Source organism: Oenanthe melanoleuca, chromosome 1A (assembly GCF_029582105.1).
Source record: "Oenanthe melanoleuca isolate GR-GAL-2019-014 chromosome 1A, OMel1.0, whole genome shotgun sequence".
NCBI classification, from domain to species: Eukaryota; Metazoa; Chordata; class Aves; order Passeriformes; family Muscicapidae; genus Oenanthe; species Oenanthe melanoleuca.
Window position 1 is genome coordinate 30,065,356 of NC_079334.1, and position 22,063 is coordinate 30,087,418.

Genomic DNA, 22,063 nt, shown 5'->3' on the forward strand with positions numbered 1-22,063 from the left:
CATATTAACCTTGGGAGCTGTCTTCTCTAAAGAGGACTCAAATTCTGTGGCTACTGCTGGATTGGCCAGAAGACTCCAAGTAAGTCAAGTCGCTTTTCTCCACCCAACACTAATGCATTATTTACACGGGATGCAAATTGCAATAGCATGTGAAAAGACCTGCAGGATCACCTTTGCAGAAGCATTAGGAGGCACTGCTCAACAATTTTTCTGTGTCTGGAGCAGGTAAAAGGAGTTTCTTAGCTCCAGCTGAAATGCTTATCCCGGCGCTTAACCAGCATTGGCCGAGTATGGGAAAGAAGCGCTGGAATGGCAGCGGCACTCGCGGGCTGCCGGGCGGGCCGAGCGCGCCGCCGCAGCGCCGGGAGCAGCGGGCAGCGGCCGGAGCCGCGGGTCAGCCGGGGGGATCGCCCTCGGCCCGGCCCGGCCGCGGCACCCAGCCCGAGCCTGGCGCGCCGCCCGCGTCCTGCCTGACCTCGAACGCCGCGGCTTCCCCGATCGCTGCAGAGCCCACCGGGCCGGGCCGGAGCCCCCGCCCCGCTGCCCGTCCCGGGCGCCCCGCAGCCCCGGCACCGGCGGGAGGAGCCCTCCGCGCCCAGCCCCCGGGCCGGCACCCGCGCCCCCGCCCCGCCTGCCCACACCCTCCGTCTGCCCATCCCCGCTCCCCGCCGGCGCTGGCGAGGGGCAGGCTCGGCTTGTTCCTGCCTCCAACTTGCCCCGAGTTAACTCGGGTTTCCCCCGCCCCGCAGGGTCTGCCTGGGCTCCCGGTCCTCCGGGAGGGCGGGAGGGAGGGGAAAGGCGTGTCCTGCCTGGGCTGCCGCCGCCGCCGCTGCTGGAGGCAGATCGGAGATATAAAAGACCTGGCCGGGGGCCGGCGGTGGCTTCAGAGAGCGCGGACGTTCAGGCCGTGGGGAGGGGGCGCGGAGCGGCGGCGGGACGGGCGGAGGCAGCGCGGGGCTCGCCGTGGGCAACCCCAATGCGTGGACTATCGGCTGCTGCATTATGCTGGAGCTACAGTTCCGCTGAAGGGAGTTTGCACACGGCCGGCTGGGCTGGACTGCAGCGCTGCCGTTCCTTATGAAGAAGGCACAAGTGAGTGCGGCCGGGCGGCGGCGGGGCGCCCACCTGCCCGCGGGCGGGGCTGCCGCGCTCCCGGCGGAGCGGAGCGGGGCCGGGGCCGGGGCCGGGCGGGGAGAGCGTGTCCTCGGGCTGTCCGAGGGCCGGGGGGCACCCGCGGAGGGTGGGAGCCAATGCCGCGGGGAACGGGTTGGGGGAGCGAGGTGAAGGGGAGGAAAAAAATCACCGCCCGATCTTGCCCCTCGGCGATCCGCAGCCCGTGGAAAAGTTGCAGCGAGCGGCCGGACCGGCGGCCGAGCCTTGAGAGATCTCGGAAGGCACTGGGGAAAATTGCCGTAGTAAATCAGTTGTCTGTGTTACCCTGACGGGTGCGAGAACGTGCAATAGTCGGGGCCAGCGGCTGCGGCTCCCGCTGTCTCCCCGCACGCCGCTCCAGCGAGCTGTGGGAACCCCGGCGTTTCGCCCTTCGTCCTCCCGCATCCCGCCGGGAATTGCCGCTGCGGGGGCCCCTGCCATTATTTCTGCAGGTTCTGTAGGGATTGCGGTCACTATGCCGTGCGTTTTCTAGAAGGAAGCGAGGGACAGGCGCGAGTGGAAAATTGTAACAAGAAGCGGCTCAAGGAAACTCTAACGGGAGAAAGTTTAAGGCTGGACTTCGCAAGGTGCCGAGCCCCTCTCTCCTGGCAGACCCCAGCGAGAGGCAGGACTGCTCCGGGAGGGAACAATGCATGGACACGCACACCGCTGCCTCTGCGCTGGGGGCTTTTCCCTCCTCCTACGTTTCTGGGTTAGAAGCGAGATACTTTTTTGCCTTCGTCTGTTTCTTGGCGATTTTTGGGTCACCTACACACTGGTGAAGACGCTTCAGAATACAGTCACTGGAGAAGACGTAAAACATATTAAAAAAAAAAATTAAAAGACCTTACCAAAGTATTTTGAGTAGTTAAATAATTTTTCAAGAGATGAGAGGAATTAGAAATACTCACTATCTAAAATATTTGAATTTCACCTGGCCAAAGCACTGGAGAATATACCCATGCCTAAGAACTTAAAACCTGGAGACTTAATTTTTGTGATGCTGAAGTACACCGGGGTTTTATCTTAAATTATGAGCTCTGAATTTTAGCAATGTATATCCATTGCCGTTATTCACATTAAATTACTATAGATGCCTTGAACAAAGATGTTTCAGACCCTATATAGATCATTACTTAACTGTGCTGAACAGATTATTAATTGTGAAGGGTCTCTTGAAGTCTGAGTGCTGTGTTTATGCGTTTATGAATGAGGATTTGTGACTGGAAGCAGTCAAGCATTTTATTACATTTGAACTGTAAACTTGTAAAAATCAACAGACTACTTTTGCAAATTCAGAGCAAAGCAGGAACAATCCTTCTCTCCCAGTAAACTGGGAAAGACAGGCAGTCTTGGCATTCAGGACCATATGGCTTGACTCAGGGGCTCACAAGCTGTAGCCTGTGGAACAGCTTCTTGTCATGGTGGTGAAGCATCTGTCAGCCTTCAAGCAGTTATGCTTCCTGCTCTTTGGAGGCACTGACAGATTCCTAGCTCTCCAAAGGGTTCTTTCCTATATTTTAAGGAGTAGCAAACAAATGTGATACCAAACCATTAATCATTTCAAGGGAATCAGAGCAGGAGATACTTTCAAGAGGACTTGTCCTTAAAATCATGAAGACCCTGTGCAAAGAGAGAGAGAGCAAGTGAAGTGGGTACAAGAAAGAGGACTTAAGCACATGGGGGCACTCGACACATTAAAGTAAATCTTAATCTATATGCTCTCCTGTGGCTACTTCTGTCATTGTCTAAACCACTAACTGTCATCATAGTGAGAAGAACAAGACTGGAAAACCAAGGAAGAAGTTAATATTTCTTAAAATATTCTGCTATAGACATAGTACAGAAAGCAAGAACCACACGCTCACTGAGCCTTGCAAACACTTGTTAATGCCTGGAAAGTGTTTAAAATAAATCAGGGATTTTGATCTTTGAGGTAATGTTGCTCAGTGATAATATATAACTGGTGCAGCTGAGGGAGTAGCTGAGTCATACGTCAGTACAACGAAAGTGCTGAAAGAAGAGAGTCGTGCTGAGCACTAGACTCAACGTGATCGAGTTGGTCTGTTTATTTAAATCAGTCTTAACCTGAGAGACCACAGGAACTGCAGAAGCACATTCCCCAACAGTGTCAGTCCTAGAAGTGATTATGAAACTCTGTGGTTTGATGGATATATAACCCCTCTGTTTTAAACACACCAACACCTGGATTTTTCTTTTTAAGCTATGATTTCTTTAAAGAAGTGATTAAGCATTTAGGGTTCAGTCATACAAATCCTTTCTCAATGGGGCTATTTCCATGAATTAATCTTATTGAAGGATTACTTGGATGAGAGGATTTGTAGGCTTATATACTTAGTAATTAAAACTATTATCAGAAGTGAGTTTATGTCCTTTTGCATACTAATGTGACAACAAATAAAATGTCACTGATTTTCCTGGACAGCCTTGTACAATTTGAATAAAACAGGGTGAGTGATGCCAGTGTGATATGATCTTGAAAAAACATGTAGCATGTTTTTGTAACATGTAACATGTTCTTTGCGTGATTTGAAGGCAACCTAAATAGGATTAAGTTACTAAGAAATATGTGGCAAAGAGGGGTCACCTATGGGGTAGCTCTGAAGGCTGATAAGGTATCACAGATACATGGTTCAGGCACTTGATCTCCTGCCGTGAGTTAGATGCACATCCTCTTAGAAACCTCGGTATTAAAAGTGTCTTAGATTTCAGCACAGCTTTCTACCTCTGAACATGTGCATTACTGTTGGTTGTTAAGTTACCATCTGACATTGTCCTGTCTGCATGTGTGTGTCACTAAAGTGGAAGCCTCTCTAGAAATTATTTTGGACCTGAAAAAAGAATTAGTACTCAAATTGGCACTTCTAGTCTCATATCAGCAGACTAAATCAGAAATGCAAATCAGATACCTGATACCTTGGTGTGAGCCTGTTTTTAGGGGAAATAGTGGCTTCTGATCATCAGTCTTTCTTGCTTATTCTGCAAAAAAATGAACACTAGGCACTGGAAGACATTTGGAGCTCATGGTAGGTATAGATCTGCTGCTCATTAAATAGAAAAAGAGAATTTGCTGTAGCCAGAAAGATGCTGTGCTATTAATGTTAAGCAATGGACTAAGGTCTCCTCTGTTCTTCTGGTTTTGACTCTGCTCAAGGAAAGCCAGACTGTGGAAAGAACATCCTGGAATAAAGAGTCATATGGAAAATAAACAGCAGACAACCTGAAAGATTCAAGTGTGGGGGAGCATTTTATAAAGTGTTTAGTGATCTTTTTATTTATTTATTTTCTTCACCTGCTTTGATTATGTGCCTGCAAGTTTTTATCTGTGTGAACTATTTGGCACTTGGCTGTGTCGTTTAAAGTAAGGCCAATAACTCAGTCTTCCCCTGACCCAGTTCTGCCACTGCACTGAAATCTAGTTTTTCCCTTTAAGCACTGCATGTCAGTCCTTCAGGTGCAGTTCTGCAAGCTGACAGTGCCATTCTCCAAGTTTTGTTATGTGATTTAATGGTATGCTGGCTCATGTAATCACCATATTGTATGAAAGTTAAGAGTTGGCAAGATGCAGCCCTTGGCTTCGGATGGGCAATGCTCGGTATGCAGTATGTAAACACAACACCCATTTATTAGAGGCAAAGGAAAGAAAAATCTCCCTACGCAATTCCATTTGAGTGTTGTGGGAGCTGACATGAAAACGAAAGTGCTTGTTCTTGCCCTGGTCTTTGGTGTGCCAAACCTGAGATTAGTCAGCCTTTTAAACACAGTGTAAAACCGCTTTTTTGTTGTTGTTGGTTGTATTTTTCTCCATGTGTTTGTGGGAAAAGGAGATGGATGAATGTTAAGGTGAGTGGCAAGGGATAGCGCTTCTCTTTAATTTTGTTATTTGGCCCATGTTTGAATTGTCTACCCAGTCATATGTAAACCTGCAAAACTGACTTTCTGTAAATATTACTGATGCTGAAATAACTGGCTGCAGGGAGCACAAGAAATACAGATTTCTTTGCTGTATGGTTTTACTTATTGACAAAATAGTATCAGATATCTATTAGCATGTGAATGAAAAGATGAGAAAACAAAAATGGTGTTAAGTATTTTATTTTATTAAAGCTGGTAGCATGTATAATATCAGAGGTCATTGATAGTATGATAATGAAGACATTAATTCTACTGTATGTCTGAATGAAAGCCAGTTTAGGAGTTCAGATTAATGAATCTGATCATATTAGTATAGGAAATAATTGTCATCTAATTTCCTACACTTATCTAATAACCACTGGGTGAATGATTGGTTGCTCTTTCTGTTTAAACCATGTTTAAATTATACAGGGTAGATGGATACAGTAATGATTTTAAATCTTATTAGGAATTTTCTGCTTTATATGTATTTTGCCATTATTGTTGCTGTGTGGCACAGACCTAATTTTGGGTGCAAGGTGGAAATAGCATCAGGTCTAAGATATCACTGCACATATTGCCTGAAGAAGTCCCTTATGGTTCTCACTGCTTTGCAGCCATGCTGTGGAGCACACTGTTTGGCAAAGTGGTGAGGTAAATCCTTAGCTTCGAGCTATTTCATCAGCACTTGAAGCAACAGTAGAAGTGAGACCATGTGGTGCAGCCCTGGGGGCTGAGTGCAGGTGCCTCTGCTGCAGGGCCAGTAGCTGACCGCTGCTTCACAGTGGTCAGTGCTCCTGGAAGGATCTGAAAGGTCACCTTTTGCTTACCTCCCAGCCCTAAACTTTGTCTGCTGCTAAAGAACACTTGTAAGCATTCAGAGCTGCAGTATTTGTTTATTTTTCTTCACTTTTGCTGCAAAACTTACTCCGTGGAGAAGATCAAATTAAGACCCTCAAGACCACATTTAGCTGAAGCCACAAGAGCCACCCTTTCTCCCACCTGTGATTTGGCACCTGTATAACAGTCCTTCACATGTATTTGTTAATGTTCCAGTGAAGAATGTCTGGGAGTCCAGCTGCATAGCTCAGTCCTCTTCTACCTTCACTGGCTTCTCACTGGTTTTGGGCAGCAGAGCTGGGAAGTCAGAGAAGGGTGTTGTGTCCTGGCAGCCTTGGAGTTGGGCCAGGCAGTGGGCTATACTCTTCGGCTTAGACTGATGCTCTGCAAAGTCTACAGGTTTAGTCTGGGCTGTCACAAAAGGATGCATGAATGGTCTACAGCCATTATCTCTGGGTTTGTGAACAACCTTGATTCAATCCAGACTGAAAAGCTAATCTAGAAAAATTTATGTGAGTATATGCACTGGAGTGAGAGAGACACACGTTCACATATTTTCTTGGGTAGCATCCTAAGTCTGTGGGAAGGTTCTGACTATCTAGTTTATCTTGTTGAAGCTGTCCTGTTGAAGGTTTATTTATTCAGTCTTGAGGGTGGCTTTCACATAAGCTAAGAATGTGGGGGAGACTTTATTCCAGACCACAAGTCCTAATTCACAGGCTGTGGATCATGCCACCTTCTGAACTTCCATTCAGAAAGATTTAAGCATTTTTAAGTCAGAGTGAAAATATCAGTCTGTCTGTCATATATCTGTTCTTGTAGCTTGGCCAATCCCTGGCTTCAATCACGTTAGCTTGTCTTAGTGACAATAAACCCTTATCCAGTGTCTTACTTAGCAGGCCTGCTGCCTTTCATTTGTTCTGCTGCCATCAGCTCCAGGGACATCAATTCACTGACAGTTAAGGCCAAGGATAAATTTAGTCCAATTTGCTCTGTCACTTCTTTAGATACACTTTCAGAAGTTTTTAGAAGCACCCTGAATTCAGCTTTAGAGATATGTTAAGTGTATGTGGTGTGTGTGTTTATTGTGGACCTGGATTCTGCATTTGCTATGGCTGGAATCTCTGTACTTGATATAGTCAGGATGACTTGTAATGATAACCTTCCAGTGTCTTTCCTCCTAAATGAATTACACTGTTTTGTAACTTTTCTCATTAGCATGTGCTTGCTTGGTAGCAGCAGACCAAGGTATGTCTTCCTTTTATGTTTGCAGCATGATACATCGTTGCTGGATGGATTCTTTGGTCTGTTTAGTAACACATGACCTCTAATTACTTTTGGAAAAAAGTTTTTTTGGCAGTATAAGTCAGACTGTAAAACCAAGTTGTGCATGTCCTGGCAATCTATCTCTGTTTAAAACACAAAATGAACTCTGTGCAAAGCAAACAGCAACTCTTTTTGTAAAGGACAAAAGAATGAACTTGATGATGTATATACAACAAATTCTGAAAATGTGGTGTAATACACTAATATAAAATTTTTATTTAACAGAAATTAATATAGTTAAACTTCAAATAAGATATTAGTATATAGTACTGATATAAAATAATATATAATGTTTAATGTTGTGCAATGCCTATAAATGTGTGCCTATAAAAGTGTGTAAGAATATTTCTTCCTCCATTTCATGTTGGTCCAAAAAAATTCCTGTCTCTTTATGGAGATTTCATAATTGTATAAAATGGGAGTATGATACCAAGGTGTTGGGTTTTGTGGTCTAACTGAAGTAAGACACTAAGGAGTCAGGCATGATACATTTAAATTAATAATATGCTGTATATATGCAAAATAATTCACTAAATGAAAAGTGCTTAGAAATTTAGGGAGGTTGAAATTTAAACATGCTAATAGTCTATTGTAAAAAAGTCCAAAGTTCCAACCCTCTAATTTCCACCCTCCATTTGCTCATTATTAAGTGAACTCAGCAAAATTTGTCTTTTGCATTAAATAGCAAGCAGACAACGTTTTGCATTATGTCTTTAAACTGATACAGATCTGAATGTCAGTTCTTCCTGAGATTTGTTTTTCTTTTTCTACTTTGAAGCATGCAGGAATAGGAACATTAGTCAGCCAAATGAATTTAGGAAGCTTGTATAACACTGCTTGGCACCCTCTTTCGTTTGGATTAAAAAACATGTTCCTGAATAAACAGAGCTTTTTGGTGGTTATTTTAAAAAGGAGGGGAAAAAATATATCTCCAGTATTCATAATTGGTGTTTTTTTCAAGTCACTGTGGTTCAGCAATGTGTGGATTGCATTTTTATTCCAACAGCAAAAACTACAAGTGCTCTATTTGACACCAATTTAAATTATTCTGATGGGCATTGCTGTATTTTCTAGGAAATACAAACCTTTCTTATAAACTGTAAATTTAAATACTGTCACTGAAGGTGCTTTGATCTTCTGTATTATAATCCCTAGCAAAGAACGTGCCCTAGATTTGCCATGCACTCTCTAAAAATTCTGGCCATAATTGTAGTCTGTTCCAAACTGTTTACATATATTTCTTCAGTGTTTGTTCCACTAATAGTGTAATAGTGTTTCAGTCTACTAAAATCAGTGAAAATCTAGCTATTTTTAAAAATTTACTCCAATCTCAAGTCAGATGATACTCATAATACTCCATCCATTTTGTTCTGGATTTTTTTTTTCCTATCACCATAGCTCAAGGCCACATCTAAAAATGACTGCAAGTTTCTCTTCCCCTTAAGACAGAAAACTACCTTCATTTCTTTGTGCACCTTTCCTGGCTTCTGCTGTGTTTAAGTCAGTGTTCTCACCTCTGAGAACAGAACTTCTGCCCTTCTAGCATCCACAGTGCTGAGGATGTGTCTATCAGCATCTTGTTAGTTCCCATACAGCTTAAGCTTCATCTTCAGTGTATGCTGTCTGCATTTTTAATGGCATTTTTATTTCTCATTACCTTTGGGGCCCACTTCAAATATTAGTCCTCCGAATAACCTGTTGTTACTTTATTTTGTATCATCTGTAGAAACAAAGTCTCTCTTTGGACAGGATTAAAATGAATCCATTGTTCCATAGAATAACTTGGCTTTTTTGTTTTGCAACACTTGCAAGCTATTTTTACAGTCCTCTGAAATACTGGTCTGCCATTTCTAGAAGTGACAACAACTTTTTTCTCTGTAAAGTCAGAAATTTTCTTAATATATTAAGAAAATTCTTGTTTGTTTGTTTGTTTGTTTGTTTTTTAATTTGAATGGTCAGATACTTATTGAAACCAAAGGAAATATTTTTAGAAGTAGTTGTTATTTCTTTCCCCTGTACCTCAGCTCTTTTACCTAACCAAGTGAGAAGTTTGGTGCTTTCATTTTACTTTTAAAAAGTTCTGGTCTAATAAGTTCTTTAAATAATTGAAGTGATTTTCTATGTTTTCTTTCTCCTTAGTGCATTAAAAAAAATCTCACATGCAGGTTTTAGGGATCAACTAAACATTTGCCAGTAATGGTCAGGTTCTGTACAGTACTCCTGGTTATTTCCCACTGCAGCAGAATGTTGTTGACCTTTGCAAATGGCCTGAGACATATGTGAAGTTAATCTGCTTTTAACCTACTAAAATCTGGTTTATTTCAATTGAAACAAATCCATTGCATCGAGGACATTATTTCAGTTACTATTGAATTAGTACCTGTTCAAAGTGCTATTTGTCAAACAGTTATGTTCCTTGTGGCTTTATTCACTATGATGGAGTTGTCTTCTTAGGATACATCTCCATTATTTATTTCAAAGTAAATGGCACAATTCCTATAAAACTGGGAAGATTCTTTTTTTCCTGTAAAAATTGATAAGTGTTACTCAAGTAAAATTGCTAAAAATTGGATCAATTATGAAAATGCATTTCTAGTCACTGGAATTTTAGAGTGTAGACATTGAAAAATATGCTCTGAGGAGATTTACACTAATCTTCTCAACAGTGGGTTATGTTTTCTGTGAGATTAATTATGGAAGCCAAAGCAATTTCATAATAGGCCAGGCACATTAATGTGTCTTCTTTAATAAGAATGATCCTCGGAAGCATTTGAGAGCTAGGTACAAAAATAATCCAAGAAATCTTATTATATTGTGTCAGTATTTGTATGAGTTTTTTCTATCAGCACATCTGTAACAAGGACACTGCTGAACATGTACCAGGATAATTTCACTAGTGACAGCTGCCATTATTTTAATTCACATGAATACTTTTGACCAAATGCAAAGCTCTGTATCACACTGCACGCAATTTACAATTCAATTTTTTAATGAGTAACCCCTGTTAAAGTTATCAGTGAAGTAAAATAGCTGTTTTTCAGTGTATTGTGTTCTGTTGTATTGTTGCAGATACTGTAATAATACTTAATATTTCATATCATTTGTTTAACTATTGTGTTACTGGTGTAAGAGTTATATGTTTTATAGGCATCTGTATGTAATAGGCATTTACATTTCTTCAAAATTTTACAGACTTAAGGAGCTTTTTTTCTCAGCTATAATTTGTCCAGTTATGTGTGCATTTCCATTGTCATACCAAACTGCAAGCTGAATGACTTAAGTTCTTCTTGGAACGTTTGCCCCACAGTTTTTTTAAGGAAAGCCACAAGTGGAGCTTCAGGTTTAAGATTAGATATTTACAGTTCTCTCTGGTTAGCATAACTCAGTCAAAAACATTGAGATATCATGTGAATGACATACATTTTAATTCTCTGGCATCAATTCTGTGATGATGAAGTTAGCTGAGACCACTTTGATGGTGGCATATATCATAGTAATGTGCCTGTTCTTCCTGGACACACAGGAGAGTTGTGGGGAAACACTGGAATACTAGAAACACTTTGATGGAGTTTGTAGTTGTTAGTCTGTACAAATCCCAATAAAAACTAAAAGCAAACAAAAAACCCCACCAAAAAAACCTCTAAACCCACCCACAAACCACCAGGATATTAAAAATGCAGTTTGTTTGAACAGATGTAAAGTTAAGGGCAGGGTGTAAATTGTAAGTTGGGTTAATTTTACAGTAAAGACAAGATGATTATAACTTCATAAAAATAGGTGGACATGGTGTTTTTTTCATTTTCTTAAATATATAGTACCTCTTAACACATTAACTTTTAATTCTTGTCTTTAGAATTAATGAATATGTCCAGAGGTGAAAAGAGTTTTTCTTACCAGCTTGCCTCTATTATAGCATTGCTAGCAGATCTTGTTTAATTTGCTTGGTAGAAGGCAGATGGGAACTCTGTTTTAATAGAGTTTAATGAAAGGAATAGAAAAGCTCAGTTGCTGTAAAAGGGATGCATTCAATGCACTAAATATTTTTGTGTTTCAAAATGGATGAATAAGGAGAAAGAATGGAAATTGCTTGTTTAGATTCTTTAAAAATAAAGACCTAAGGAAAAAAACCTAAGTAGTCACATAGTGTCTCTCTCTTATCATAACAGTTTGAGGAAAAAAAAAAAACTAGGACAGAAAGCAAAGTGTAGGAACAAGTCATTAATTTGTAACATGGCAAAAACCTAAAAGGTAACATTCTCTAATTGTCAGTAACCTCATATAGTTCAATCTGGTAATAGGGTTCTCAGATTGATGACAGCATGTGCAAGCTACATAAATTACTCAGGTTAATTGAAACTAAAAGAGATTCTGAGGAACTTTGTAAAGGTTTAAAGGAGATGGGAGAACAGATGGCATGATGGCAAGTGGAGTTAGTTGTGTTGAAGAGCAAGGGGGATGCATTTTGGAAGGAATGTTCTGAACTAATTGTAACTGAATTAATAACAGCAGTTTCAATTACTTCTAAAAGCTACTTACAAGCTCTTGTTTATGTTCTTGTAGCAATGCTTGGTCAGGAAAATGAATGAAAAATCCCTATATTGTGTCCATAGTGGGATAAATCAGACAGCATATTGGGATACAGTAGGAGCAGAAAGAGAAATTTGAAAGGGGAGTGCTTTTATGATAGTGATCATCAGCCATCCTTAAAAAGTTCTGGTTTTCCCAATAAAAAAAGAAATAACATAACAGAAATAGGGATCTTAAGGTAGGCAAAAGCATTGTAAGGGAGCAATTTGCATGTGAAGAGAGACTGAAAGTTAATTGCAAGAAACTACTGGATGATGTGCAGGAAGTAGTAGAGGGAATGATTGCTGGACATTACTGATCCTTTCTTTGTACAAGTATAAATAAATATTTAACAAAAGAGGCTAAAACAGGCAATGCTGCCTGAACACAAAATTACCAGTCTGGAAAGGTTTTTGACACTAGATATAACATGGCTTGAAATGCAGCTTGATGTATGTTAGAGTGAGCCCAAGAGGTCGCATCCAGAAAGGGGTAGTCCTTGCACATCTCATCTCCTCTGCTCATTCCTCAGGGATTACTTTTTGTCTCTGAGCTGAATTGGCTAGTCACTGTCTTTGAATTTACTGGCTTGCTTAGGGGTCAGGTGAATGTCAGAGGGAGGGAAGCTGTGGAGAAGGAGCCCAGCAGCAGGGAGCTGTTAGGTGGCTTCAGACCATCTCATTAGCCTCGACTGAAGAAAAAGGGATTATACACTTAAGTAGGTAAAACACCATGGTTATTTCAGTTTACACTCTGTGCATGAAATGTCTCTTATCTTCTAATTCATGCAATTCAGAAGAAATTTTCATCTAAGCAATATATTCTGTAAATCTGAATGATCAGTTTTCTCCAGTTTTCGGTGGGCACCAGACCAATCGCGTGCTGATCTGACACTCCTGTTTTCCAAATCTTCATTGCCTTAATTGTACAAGTCAGGTTTGGCCTAATTATAAACTCAGTTTCATATACAACCATCTGCCAAAATTACCATCTGTAACAATTCAGCCTCTAGCTCAGAGGAAAGGAAAACACTTTAAGATATATTGTAGCTGAACTTCAATTACATGTGAAAGCAATGACAGCTGAGATGTTCATACTGAAAGATCATTCTTTTGGCCCTCATGTGACTATCAATGGTAAGAAGTCAAAATTTTATATAAAGTTGTTGTACAGCTCTAGCTATTGAATACCAGTGGAGTTTCCATGCACCATCCTTGAAAGATACTCCTGTACAGCACTTCAGTGTTACCAGGAAAAAGCACTTAAAAGTGTGTCCACTTTTAGAGGTGCATAGGAATTAAAAAATATGCTTGAGTTTCTGATGCAGTAATGCAGTTGCTGGATTTTTGTGTTAAAGGAAGCATTTTGATCAGTCCCACCCCATTTTTGCAGTCTTAAACTTACATTTCCCTGGAAAAATCTTACACATGGGTTAAAATTCTTAGAATGGCTCTTCTGAAAATTTGCTTTCTTAAAAAAAGAAACAAACCAACATATGTCTCAGGAAATAATTTTTAACATTGACAATGGCATAATGCATTTTAGTACATCTTGAAAAATTAATTGATGCTTGTTTCCTACTGTAAAAATTTGCAGTTAGAATAATAATAACAACTAAAGTATTTTTGGCATAAGAAAATGCTTTTGGTTTAGATCAGAAACCTGAAAGAAAATAGAGTTGATTTTTTTTCTTACTAATATATTAATGTAATTACTTTAAGACAAGGCATAATGTGTTTGTAATTCCAGCTTGCTGAGGTAAATGGCTTATTGGCTGCCCCAGTGCTTACGTTGTCTTGCAAGCATACTTAAATGTTTTGAAGATTAGTTTCTAATTTGATGTGGCTCTTGCCTGATTTGTCTGCAGTCTCACAAGCTTCAAGGCATTTGAGAATAATCTAATCCATTGCTTTGGATAAATATTCTTTTCACAAAAAAATTATAGATCCATTCTTAATGCACTTATATTCTAATTACAGTGTAAATATAACGTATCCTTTTACAGATCATTACCTTAAAGCTAAATTGTTCACTTTGGTTTTGTATATATATAGGAAGACATGCAATTCAAATTATGTAGGAAATAAAATGTTGTCTGACATATGAGAGAACTGAGTTAAAATCAGGATCCAGAAAACGTTATGGCATTTTGTGGGTCTTTTTTCCCAGTCAGAAAAGTGTTTTAAACCTGATTTTGTCTTACTCTGTGTTATTTGGAAACAGCTGAGATAAACTTTCACAATTCTCATGAACATTTCTTGGAGCCCTACTAGTGTTCACAGCTCAGCTTCTCAGGTAAACTGATAAGTAGTACATATTCAACTTCTAGTGAAACTTCAGAAATGTATAGTTTTAGGGGAAGTGGAAGCCTAGCAGTGTTTTTGTGAGCAGCTCATTGAAACTTTGTTTGGTTATTGACAAATATGGCTCCAGGTTTTGAATGGTAAGGTTTAAACTTATACATTTCCCAGGGAAATATCTTGACAGTCATCATGCTAGCTAATGATCAGGTAACTACTCTACCAAGAAATACTCTGTATAAATAACAGAATTTTTGTTGTGACAAAGATGTTCAACATGTTGAATGTCCTCAGGGGATTTCTTGTATCTCTTGATGATGGAAGATGAAAATTTAACACCAAGGACAGGAGTTGCAGGTTTCACTGGTTTGGTTTTTTTAGTATGCTGTCTCTTAAGAAGCTTGCCTATAGGTGCTTTTAATCGTTTCCCCTGATGAAGTATCTTACCAAAACTTTTGGCAATTTTTGTAAAAATTGACTATGGATAATTGTTCAAATGTCCACAGGGGCTGCTTATGGAACCAGAAGCTGACTTCATTGTCTAACATGTTTGTTTGAAACAGAAGATGATGTGGAAAGGATTATGTATTTTATTTAAATCTCATACTGTTTCTAGCAAACAAGGCACTGTTCTGTTAAATTTTCCTCATTCATTCTCTTATGGCACAGTGTACAAGGTGCTTGTAAAACACAGCATTCAATATGTAAAGTCATGTTCCAAAATCATGAATGGCACATCATTAATAGACATTATGTGGGATATAGTAACTTTTGCAATGAAAATAGTGAAAAAGAGCAGAAACACAGGCTTCACTATGGAAGACCATAACCTTACCCCATTTCTGCAGCTGAGTTATGTAGTGGTGTTCCCTTGTGCTACAAGAGATCAATGTGTTCAAAATACTTTTCATCCTTGATACATGCCCCAAGGTAATCATTTAGGTTTAAAATAATGCTTATAGAAACATCTTTTGAATTCTGAAAGAATGAATAACAGTTTTATTGCTTATATTTAAAATTTTAGGTGTCATTACTATGATAGAAGGAAACCTAAAATGTCTCTTATTTGCTTCCCAAAAGATCCAAGATTTAATGCAGCTGTAGAGCAGAATGGCCTCCTTTCATCAATGCTGTAGTTGGTGGTGAAAACTTTCACCACAGGCCTAGCTAACTATCTGATTGATTTGTTGTTTTATTTTTTAAAATCTCTTTGTCCTGGTTTGAGCAGGGGTAGAGTCAATTTTCTTCCCAATAGCTGGTATAGCGTTGTGTTCTGGATTTAGGATGAGAATAATGTTGATAACACACTGATGTTTTTAGTTGTTGCCAAGCAGTGTTTAGACTAAGTCAAGGATTTCTCAGCTTCTCATGCCCTGCCAGAGAAGGCTGGGTGGGCACAAGAATCTGGGAGGGGACATGGCCAGGGCAGGTGACCCAAACTGGCCAGAGGGATATTCCATAGCATATGGCATCACACTCACCATAAAAACTGGGGGGAAAGCTGCTGAGGGCCACTGCTGCTTGGGAACTGGCAGGTCAGTGGGTGGTGAGCACTTGCACTGTGCAGCACTAGTTTTGTATATTCTAATTATTTTGTTACTATTGTTACCCTTATTATTTCCTACTTTTTATGGCCCCTTAAACTGTGTTGCTGTCAGCCTGTGGGTTTTCTCACTTCTACTCTTCCATTCTCTCCCAGATCTCACTGGGGAGGAAGAGTGAATGAGCAGCTGTGTGGTGCTTAGTTGCCATCTGGGGTTAAACTACAACTCTTCAAAATACAAAATCACTTTCCTCACCAACATACGTGTTACATCATAATTTGAAAAGTTCTCAGCTGGGGTTTCTGAGGGATCAAAGTGAAAGCTTTTTATTTCCTGTTTCAAACCTTTTTAAGTCGATGCAGGTGCTGCTGTCTGGAATATATCCAAAGAAGACAGCTTTTGTGAAAAGTAAATTTGGAATACTTTTTATGTCAACAGTTACTTATCAATGGGAGAAACTGCTCTGACTAATGAGAAGGGATCCCATTTAAAGGTTGTGTGGATTTGTGTTGGTTTGTCTTCACAAGCAACCACCTGGTTGGAGACTGCACCCATTGTGATAGTTGTAAGAATACTTAGTAAGAGTTAGGTCAATCCTATATTTACACTTTTGGAGAGGAGAGTCTGTAGAAAGCAAATAAATAAAACTTGTAATCTAAGAAGAGGTAAAAGAGAAAATTTTGTTTATTTCCATGAGGTTTGTGTTTGCTTTTTTGTCATCAAGAAATGAAAGTCAAATTGATATTTTAATTATTCATAGCAAAGACTCCAATAGTAGGGTTGATTTTCATAAGCACATGAAGAGAACACACCGGAAAGATGGGAGTATAAATACACAAGGAAAGGTGCAGTGCTGCCCTGAGAATGGATTGATGTAAACTACTGTCACTTACACTGGACAGTACCAGGCTTTTAACTGTCAGAACAGTGAAGATTTGGGATAATCTCCCAAGATTCTCTTCAGATCCTCTATTTAGTCCTGAACACCTGACTACAAGGAAGACACTGAGGTGCAGGAGCATGTCCAGAGAAGGGCAGCAGAGCTGGTGAAGGGTCTGGAGCACAAGCCTTAGGAGAAAAGGCTAAGGGAGCTGGGGAGCTGTTTACCCTGGAGAAAAGGAAGCTCAGGAAAGTGATAAACTCTCTACAGTCACCTGAAAGGAGTTTGTAGCTAGGCGAGAATTGATCTCTTCTCCCAATTAACAAGCAATAGAACAAGAGGAAATGGCCTCAAGTTGTGCCATGGAGAGTTTAGATTAGGCATTAGGAAAAATTTCTTCACCAAAATTGTGGCCAAGTGCCCAGACTGCCCAGTGAAGTGATTGAGTAATCTGTCCTGGAGGTATTTTAAAGATGTATAGATGTGATGCTTAGAGACATCGTTTAGTGGTGGCAATGCTCAATTTACAGTTGGACTTGATCTCAGAAGTATTTTCCAATCTGAATGGATGTATATCTCTATAATACAGTGCATATCAGGGATGTTAACAAAAAAATTCAGAGTCCAGAAACAGAACTGTCTTTCTGAGACCATATCTTTGGTTTAAAACCAAGTTGATGATTTTGTACTTTATAATTCAAAAATCATCCCCTGCTTATACAAAAAAAGTATAAAAGGATTGAAAAGGAAAAAAAGAAAAAAAACAAACCTAAACTTTTTGTTTTGTATAAGGATGTTTTTCTTGATGTTTGCTTTCCATAGGCTTGAGCATGAACTGAAAACTCTTCAGATTTATAATGCAAAGCATAGCAAAATTTCTGTGCATGAAAGAGTAAGAATCTACTTAGCATGTTTTGCTTCATACTGAGAATGATATACAGGGGAGGATATTTTCATAATGTACATGGGTTCTAGTGTATGCCAAGTATCAAAATAGTTTTGTTTTCACTTTTCTAGATTATTTTATTTATTTTATTTTGCCCATGTAATAGTTTTTCTACCCAAACACCATATAATTTGTAGCAGATGGTAAGAATTAAATATCCAGTACAGAATTTCTGTAACAAGTCTTATTTCCTTTCCTTTACTGGTGCTTGAAAGTCCAGGATTAAAGAAGATTGCTTGGTATATAATTTAATTATAATTCAAAAGAATGTTCAATATAGTGGACTTTTTTTTTTTTGCATGAACTTGGCAAACAAGCAAGACATCTGAAATAGATCTTTAGGAAAAAATCTTTAATTAAATATTTTATCTAAGAGAATGTCTTTTCATTCCCTGAGGAAGTCAATCATCCACCTCCACACAATGTGAAGAGCTTGTCCTCCCTGCAAAGATAATCTTGTATCTTATGTTGCCTTCCCCTTTAAATTACTTAAAAATGCCTTTGGATCTATGCTAGAAAATTCTTCCATAAGTTTCCAGTGGAGAGGATTTTTTGAGTCAACTGAAGTCTGGTCTTTTGGTTATTTCTCTTTTAATTGTGCATGTATTTGGACTTCAGTGCCTTTGTTATAAAACAAGAAAGTATTGGCCTTTATCACTCTATAGACAGAAAAATGAAAAATTTCAGTGTCGATCCTGGATGTTTGCTATGGAATTTTACAAGAAGTGGAAAAGAAAATCTCTCTTGCCAGTAGACATGTTCTAAAAAGACTGCTAAGTGCAGGACCTCTGGAGATCTTCATAATCTCTGATTATGATTTAACATGAAGATTTCTTTCAAAATATAGAAGTTCTTAAAAATTTTATTCTTTCTTCCAACTGAAACACTTTTGTCCTTTAAGTCTTCTGGTTCTTTTACAGAACTAGAATGCCACCTGATGGATTATTATCAGTAAATATTTATTCAGACGCTTTTAACACGAGTTCCAGAGGCAACATTCATGTATAATTACCTGTCTCTTGGTAACTTCACTTCCCAGTACTTGGTAACTAAACAAACTGGCTGTCATCCAGGACAAGTTTAGGATGCATGGAAACTGCCTGAATCCCTGATTGTCAAGTGAGATTAAAGAGTGGACAAAATTTATTATGGATCAGATAGCATTTTTAAAGAACCAGAACGTATATTTTTAGACTAGCCAAATGTTTTGTAATGGTATCCCTATAGAGATTGAAAATAGATATGTTAATTTATGCATTAAAAAGACTTTTTTGTAGTTTACTGAATGTAATTGCAAAATACCTGAATTGCATTGATTTGCAAGGCAAACTCTGTATCAATTTACACTTCTTGCTTATCACATTCATCTTGGTTTCAGCTGAAACACGCAAACCAAACTCAGCAGGAGTTTGGGTACTCCTTACCAAATGCAACAGTAGCACACTGCCTGAGCTGCATCTGTCAAGAAGATCTGCAAGGGGTAGGGGATAATGGCAATTGCCCTGAGGTCGTATGAAATGAGGTTGGCATATAGTCTTAAACAGCTTCCCGGTTTTCCCAAGGTCTGGATGGTGGGAAAGAATGATGTGACTCATCATTTTCTCAGCACTGTTAAGACTACATATCTTAAATTTGTCTGATTCAGGAAATAGATGTGCATAACTTGGCAGAACTAGAGAACGGTTTTTCCTTCCAGCTGAAAAAGAAGACTGTAGGAGAAAAAGTAGTTCTGCATTAGCACTGATCAGGTTTGGGGCTCTTTTTGTCCATTGACCTGAATAGAATTATTTCCAATAATTATCCAATAATTTATCTTTGCTTTTGCACGTATGGCTGGTGGAGCCTAGCGTCACTTTAACATTCTGCCACCAAATGAAAAGTTAGATGAAAACTCCCATTCCTGTCATTCTAGGAGTCCCCTGTGGGTACTCAAGTGAGTGCAAAGGTGTGGGGGAAGAGGTTCTAGGGTTGGGGAAATCACAGAAGGGCAAATACAGTATGGTCACAAAAAGATCAAACAGCTGTGAGAGCAGGTTGCCTGTTGAACTCATGTGAATGTAGGTAGCAATGGCATCTCTTGGTTTATATTTGTGGCACAAACTTGTTAATTTCCTTCCCCTTTACCCCTTGAAGTGCCCTCATATTAGGCATTTTAGATGTTATATGCAGAGCTGAGTAGAAAGTGTACTGTTTTCTAAATAACCAAATATATGTTCAATTATTTTGTGTCCAAAACATTCTAAAACTTACTCTGAAAAAGTGACTAGTATTTCTGTAGTCTCTGTTTAAATCAAAATGCAGAAAAACAATTCTGATACTCTCTGTTGCTTACTTTTATCATCATACTCCTTACTACACATCATTGTTAAAAAAAGTGAAGGGTGGTATCAGTCACTAGAAAAATATGCATCTGGGTTTTGTAATCATAACAAAGCATAGAGGGCGTGATCCGGAGATTTTTAGGTGTCTCACCCCTGCAGAGTGACTCACTGAGCTGGAGTTATGTATTTTGTTCACTGGACTGCCAAAAGATTGTTCAGGAAAACTCACATGTTGACTGGGGAGCTTCACAGAAGTTAGGGTGCCCAGATGGAAGAGCATGTGTGAGACAAGGATACACACAGACATTCTGATGCCTGCTCAGTGAACATGTCTGTTTTTCTACATATTGACTTGAAAATGTAAAATGCATAAATGTTGTTGAAAAATAAGGGTCAGTGTACCCCTTGTCTGCCCCTTTTAGCCAGGAAGCTGTAACACACAGGAAATATGTGTAGACATGGCACTTGGGGATGTGGTCTTCTGGTGGATTTGGCAGTGGGTTTATGGTTGGACTTGATGACCTTAGAGGTCTTTTCCAAGCTAAATGATTCTGTGATTTCTTGGTAATTATAAGGTAGATATATCAGAGCATTACAACTCGACTCCCATGAGTTGGAATTACCTTGGTTACAGATGTAACCCAGGTCTGTCACTTGGAGAGCACCCTAGTTGGAAGGCTGCTGAATTTGGTGAGACTGGTGCCAGTTTTGATGGACACAGGGTGTGCACTAGACTTAAGACTTACCTATGTGTTCTTCAGAGTTAAGGCAGTGCTTCCTTCTGCTACTCTGAAGTATTTTCTGGGTACTTGAGAGTGTGCAGGTGACATTGCCAGTTCCAAATGTGCTTGCCAAGTACTTCATTGTTTCCAGAACTGGGTGGTAGTGAGTGGGTGACTTGTTTTTCCACAATTAACTCACTTTTTTTAGTAACTTGAGCAATGTTTAGCACTTAAGTAGTATTTAGGCACAGCCATGTGGGGTATTAAAGTTAGCACTGCCATTTGCAGGTGTGAAGGTGTCACTGAATACCATGAAAATAGTAATTGGATTACATTCTGTAAAAATGCTCTTCTTTCATTTAATGATTTTTATATGCTGGCCATTAATTTCTTAATTCCTTTAAGACAGTTCTTCCATGACTTTAATTATTTAATTTCTTTCACAACTAAATAACTAAATAGACATAGGAAAGGGTTACTGTGTTTCTAAGCATCTTGATGCTTTGTGGTTAAAAAAAAAAAAAAAAAGCCAAGAAATATATTTTCTTGTTATTTGCATTTTCTCTAAATCTTCTTTTGAAAGGCTTTTCGAGGCAGAAGAATGAACATTAAGTTAGCTGTCCATGAGTGACCAACCAGTGTTGGCTGTGGCAGAAGTTCACAAGCTGTGTCTCAGCAAAGCAGCATGTAAACACTGTCTGAGGGGCCAATATTGAAAGATGTTCCTACTCCAACATTAACAGAAGTGAAAAATAAATTTGGGAAGCCTGGCCCAGGGTCAATATTGTTTCACATTGTCAGCTAGCCTACTTCAGCTGTGGCTTGGTTGTGATTAATTGGATGATTTGCTCAGGAAACGGGGCTGAAAAATTCCATGGCTAATATGATTTGAATACAAGAAAGTTTAAAATGGAGAACCCATTCATCTGTGTAGTTACTACCTCTCCCTGTGCTCAATGATTTTTTGTGGTTTGTTATTTGCCTTTTTTTTTTTTTAATGACTTCTCCCTACTTGTGGTTAGAAGTATTATCAGGAAAAACTAGATATTTGGAAATGTCCAGACTTTCCAAAGTTTGGTTTATTTAGCAATGTGGTATTCCCCTTGCTGCTTTCCACTTGAGGAATTAGCTGAACATTAACATGATTATCTTTCATAGCATACTGTGAAAGAGATGCTAAACCACTCACTCAGCAGCCTTTGTCAACACTTCAGTTTGTAAAGGAAGAACATAAATGAAAAGGATGTTGATTTACAGCTGAAAGGATGGTCTTTAGCACATTGGATCACTAGCTGAGTTTCTAAAATACTGTTTACTGAAATTCTCAATTATGCCTTACAAGCAAATAGTGCAAATCATTTGTAGAATAAACAAACGTGTAGACTTGAAATCTTTAGTTTTAATTATCCTTTTGAGTCTAATCATAATTTTTTTCTCCTTGTACAAAACTAAATATTCAGTATTTAAGAGATTTCAGAACCTAAAGACAACTGAATAATCTTTGAGTCAAAAATAGGAAGAGGTATACAGGTCTGCCTCCTGTCTGCTATA

The 22,063-nt window shown here is 39.3% G+C and overlaps 1 protein-coding gene across 2 annotated transcripts in view; it reads left to right on the forward strand.

Moving 5' to 3' along the window:
* Positions 1 to 784: 784 nt before the first annotated feature.
* Positions 785 to 22,063, forward strand: part of KITLG (KIT ligand) — a 52,188-nt gene continuing 30,909 nt past the window's right edge. Inside the window, exon 1 of one of the 2 annotated variants that reach the window (XM_056481881.1) lies at positions 785 to 1,092. In XM_056481881.1, the coding sequence (XP_056337856.1) occupies positions 1,078 to 1,092 (15 nt within the window). In that variant the 5' untranslated portion in view covers positions 785 to 1,077. The remainder of the gene's footprint in view (positions 1,093 to 22,063) is intronic. The other variant, XM_056481882.1, reaches the window with a different exon arrangement.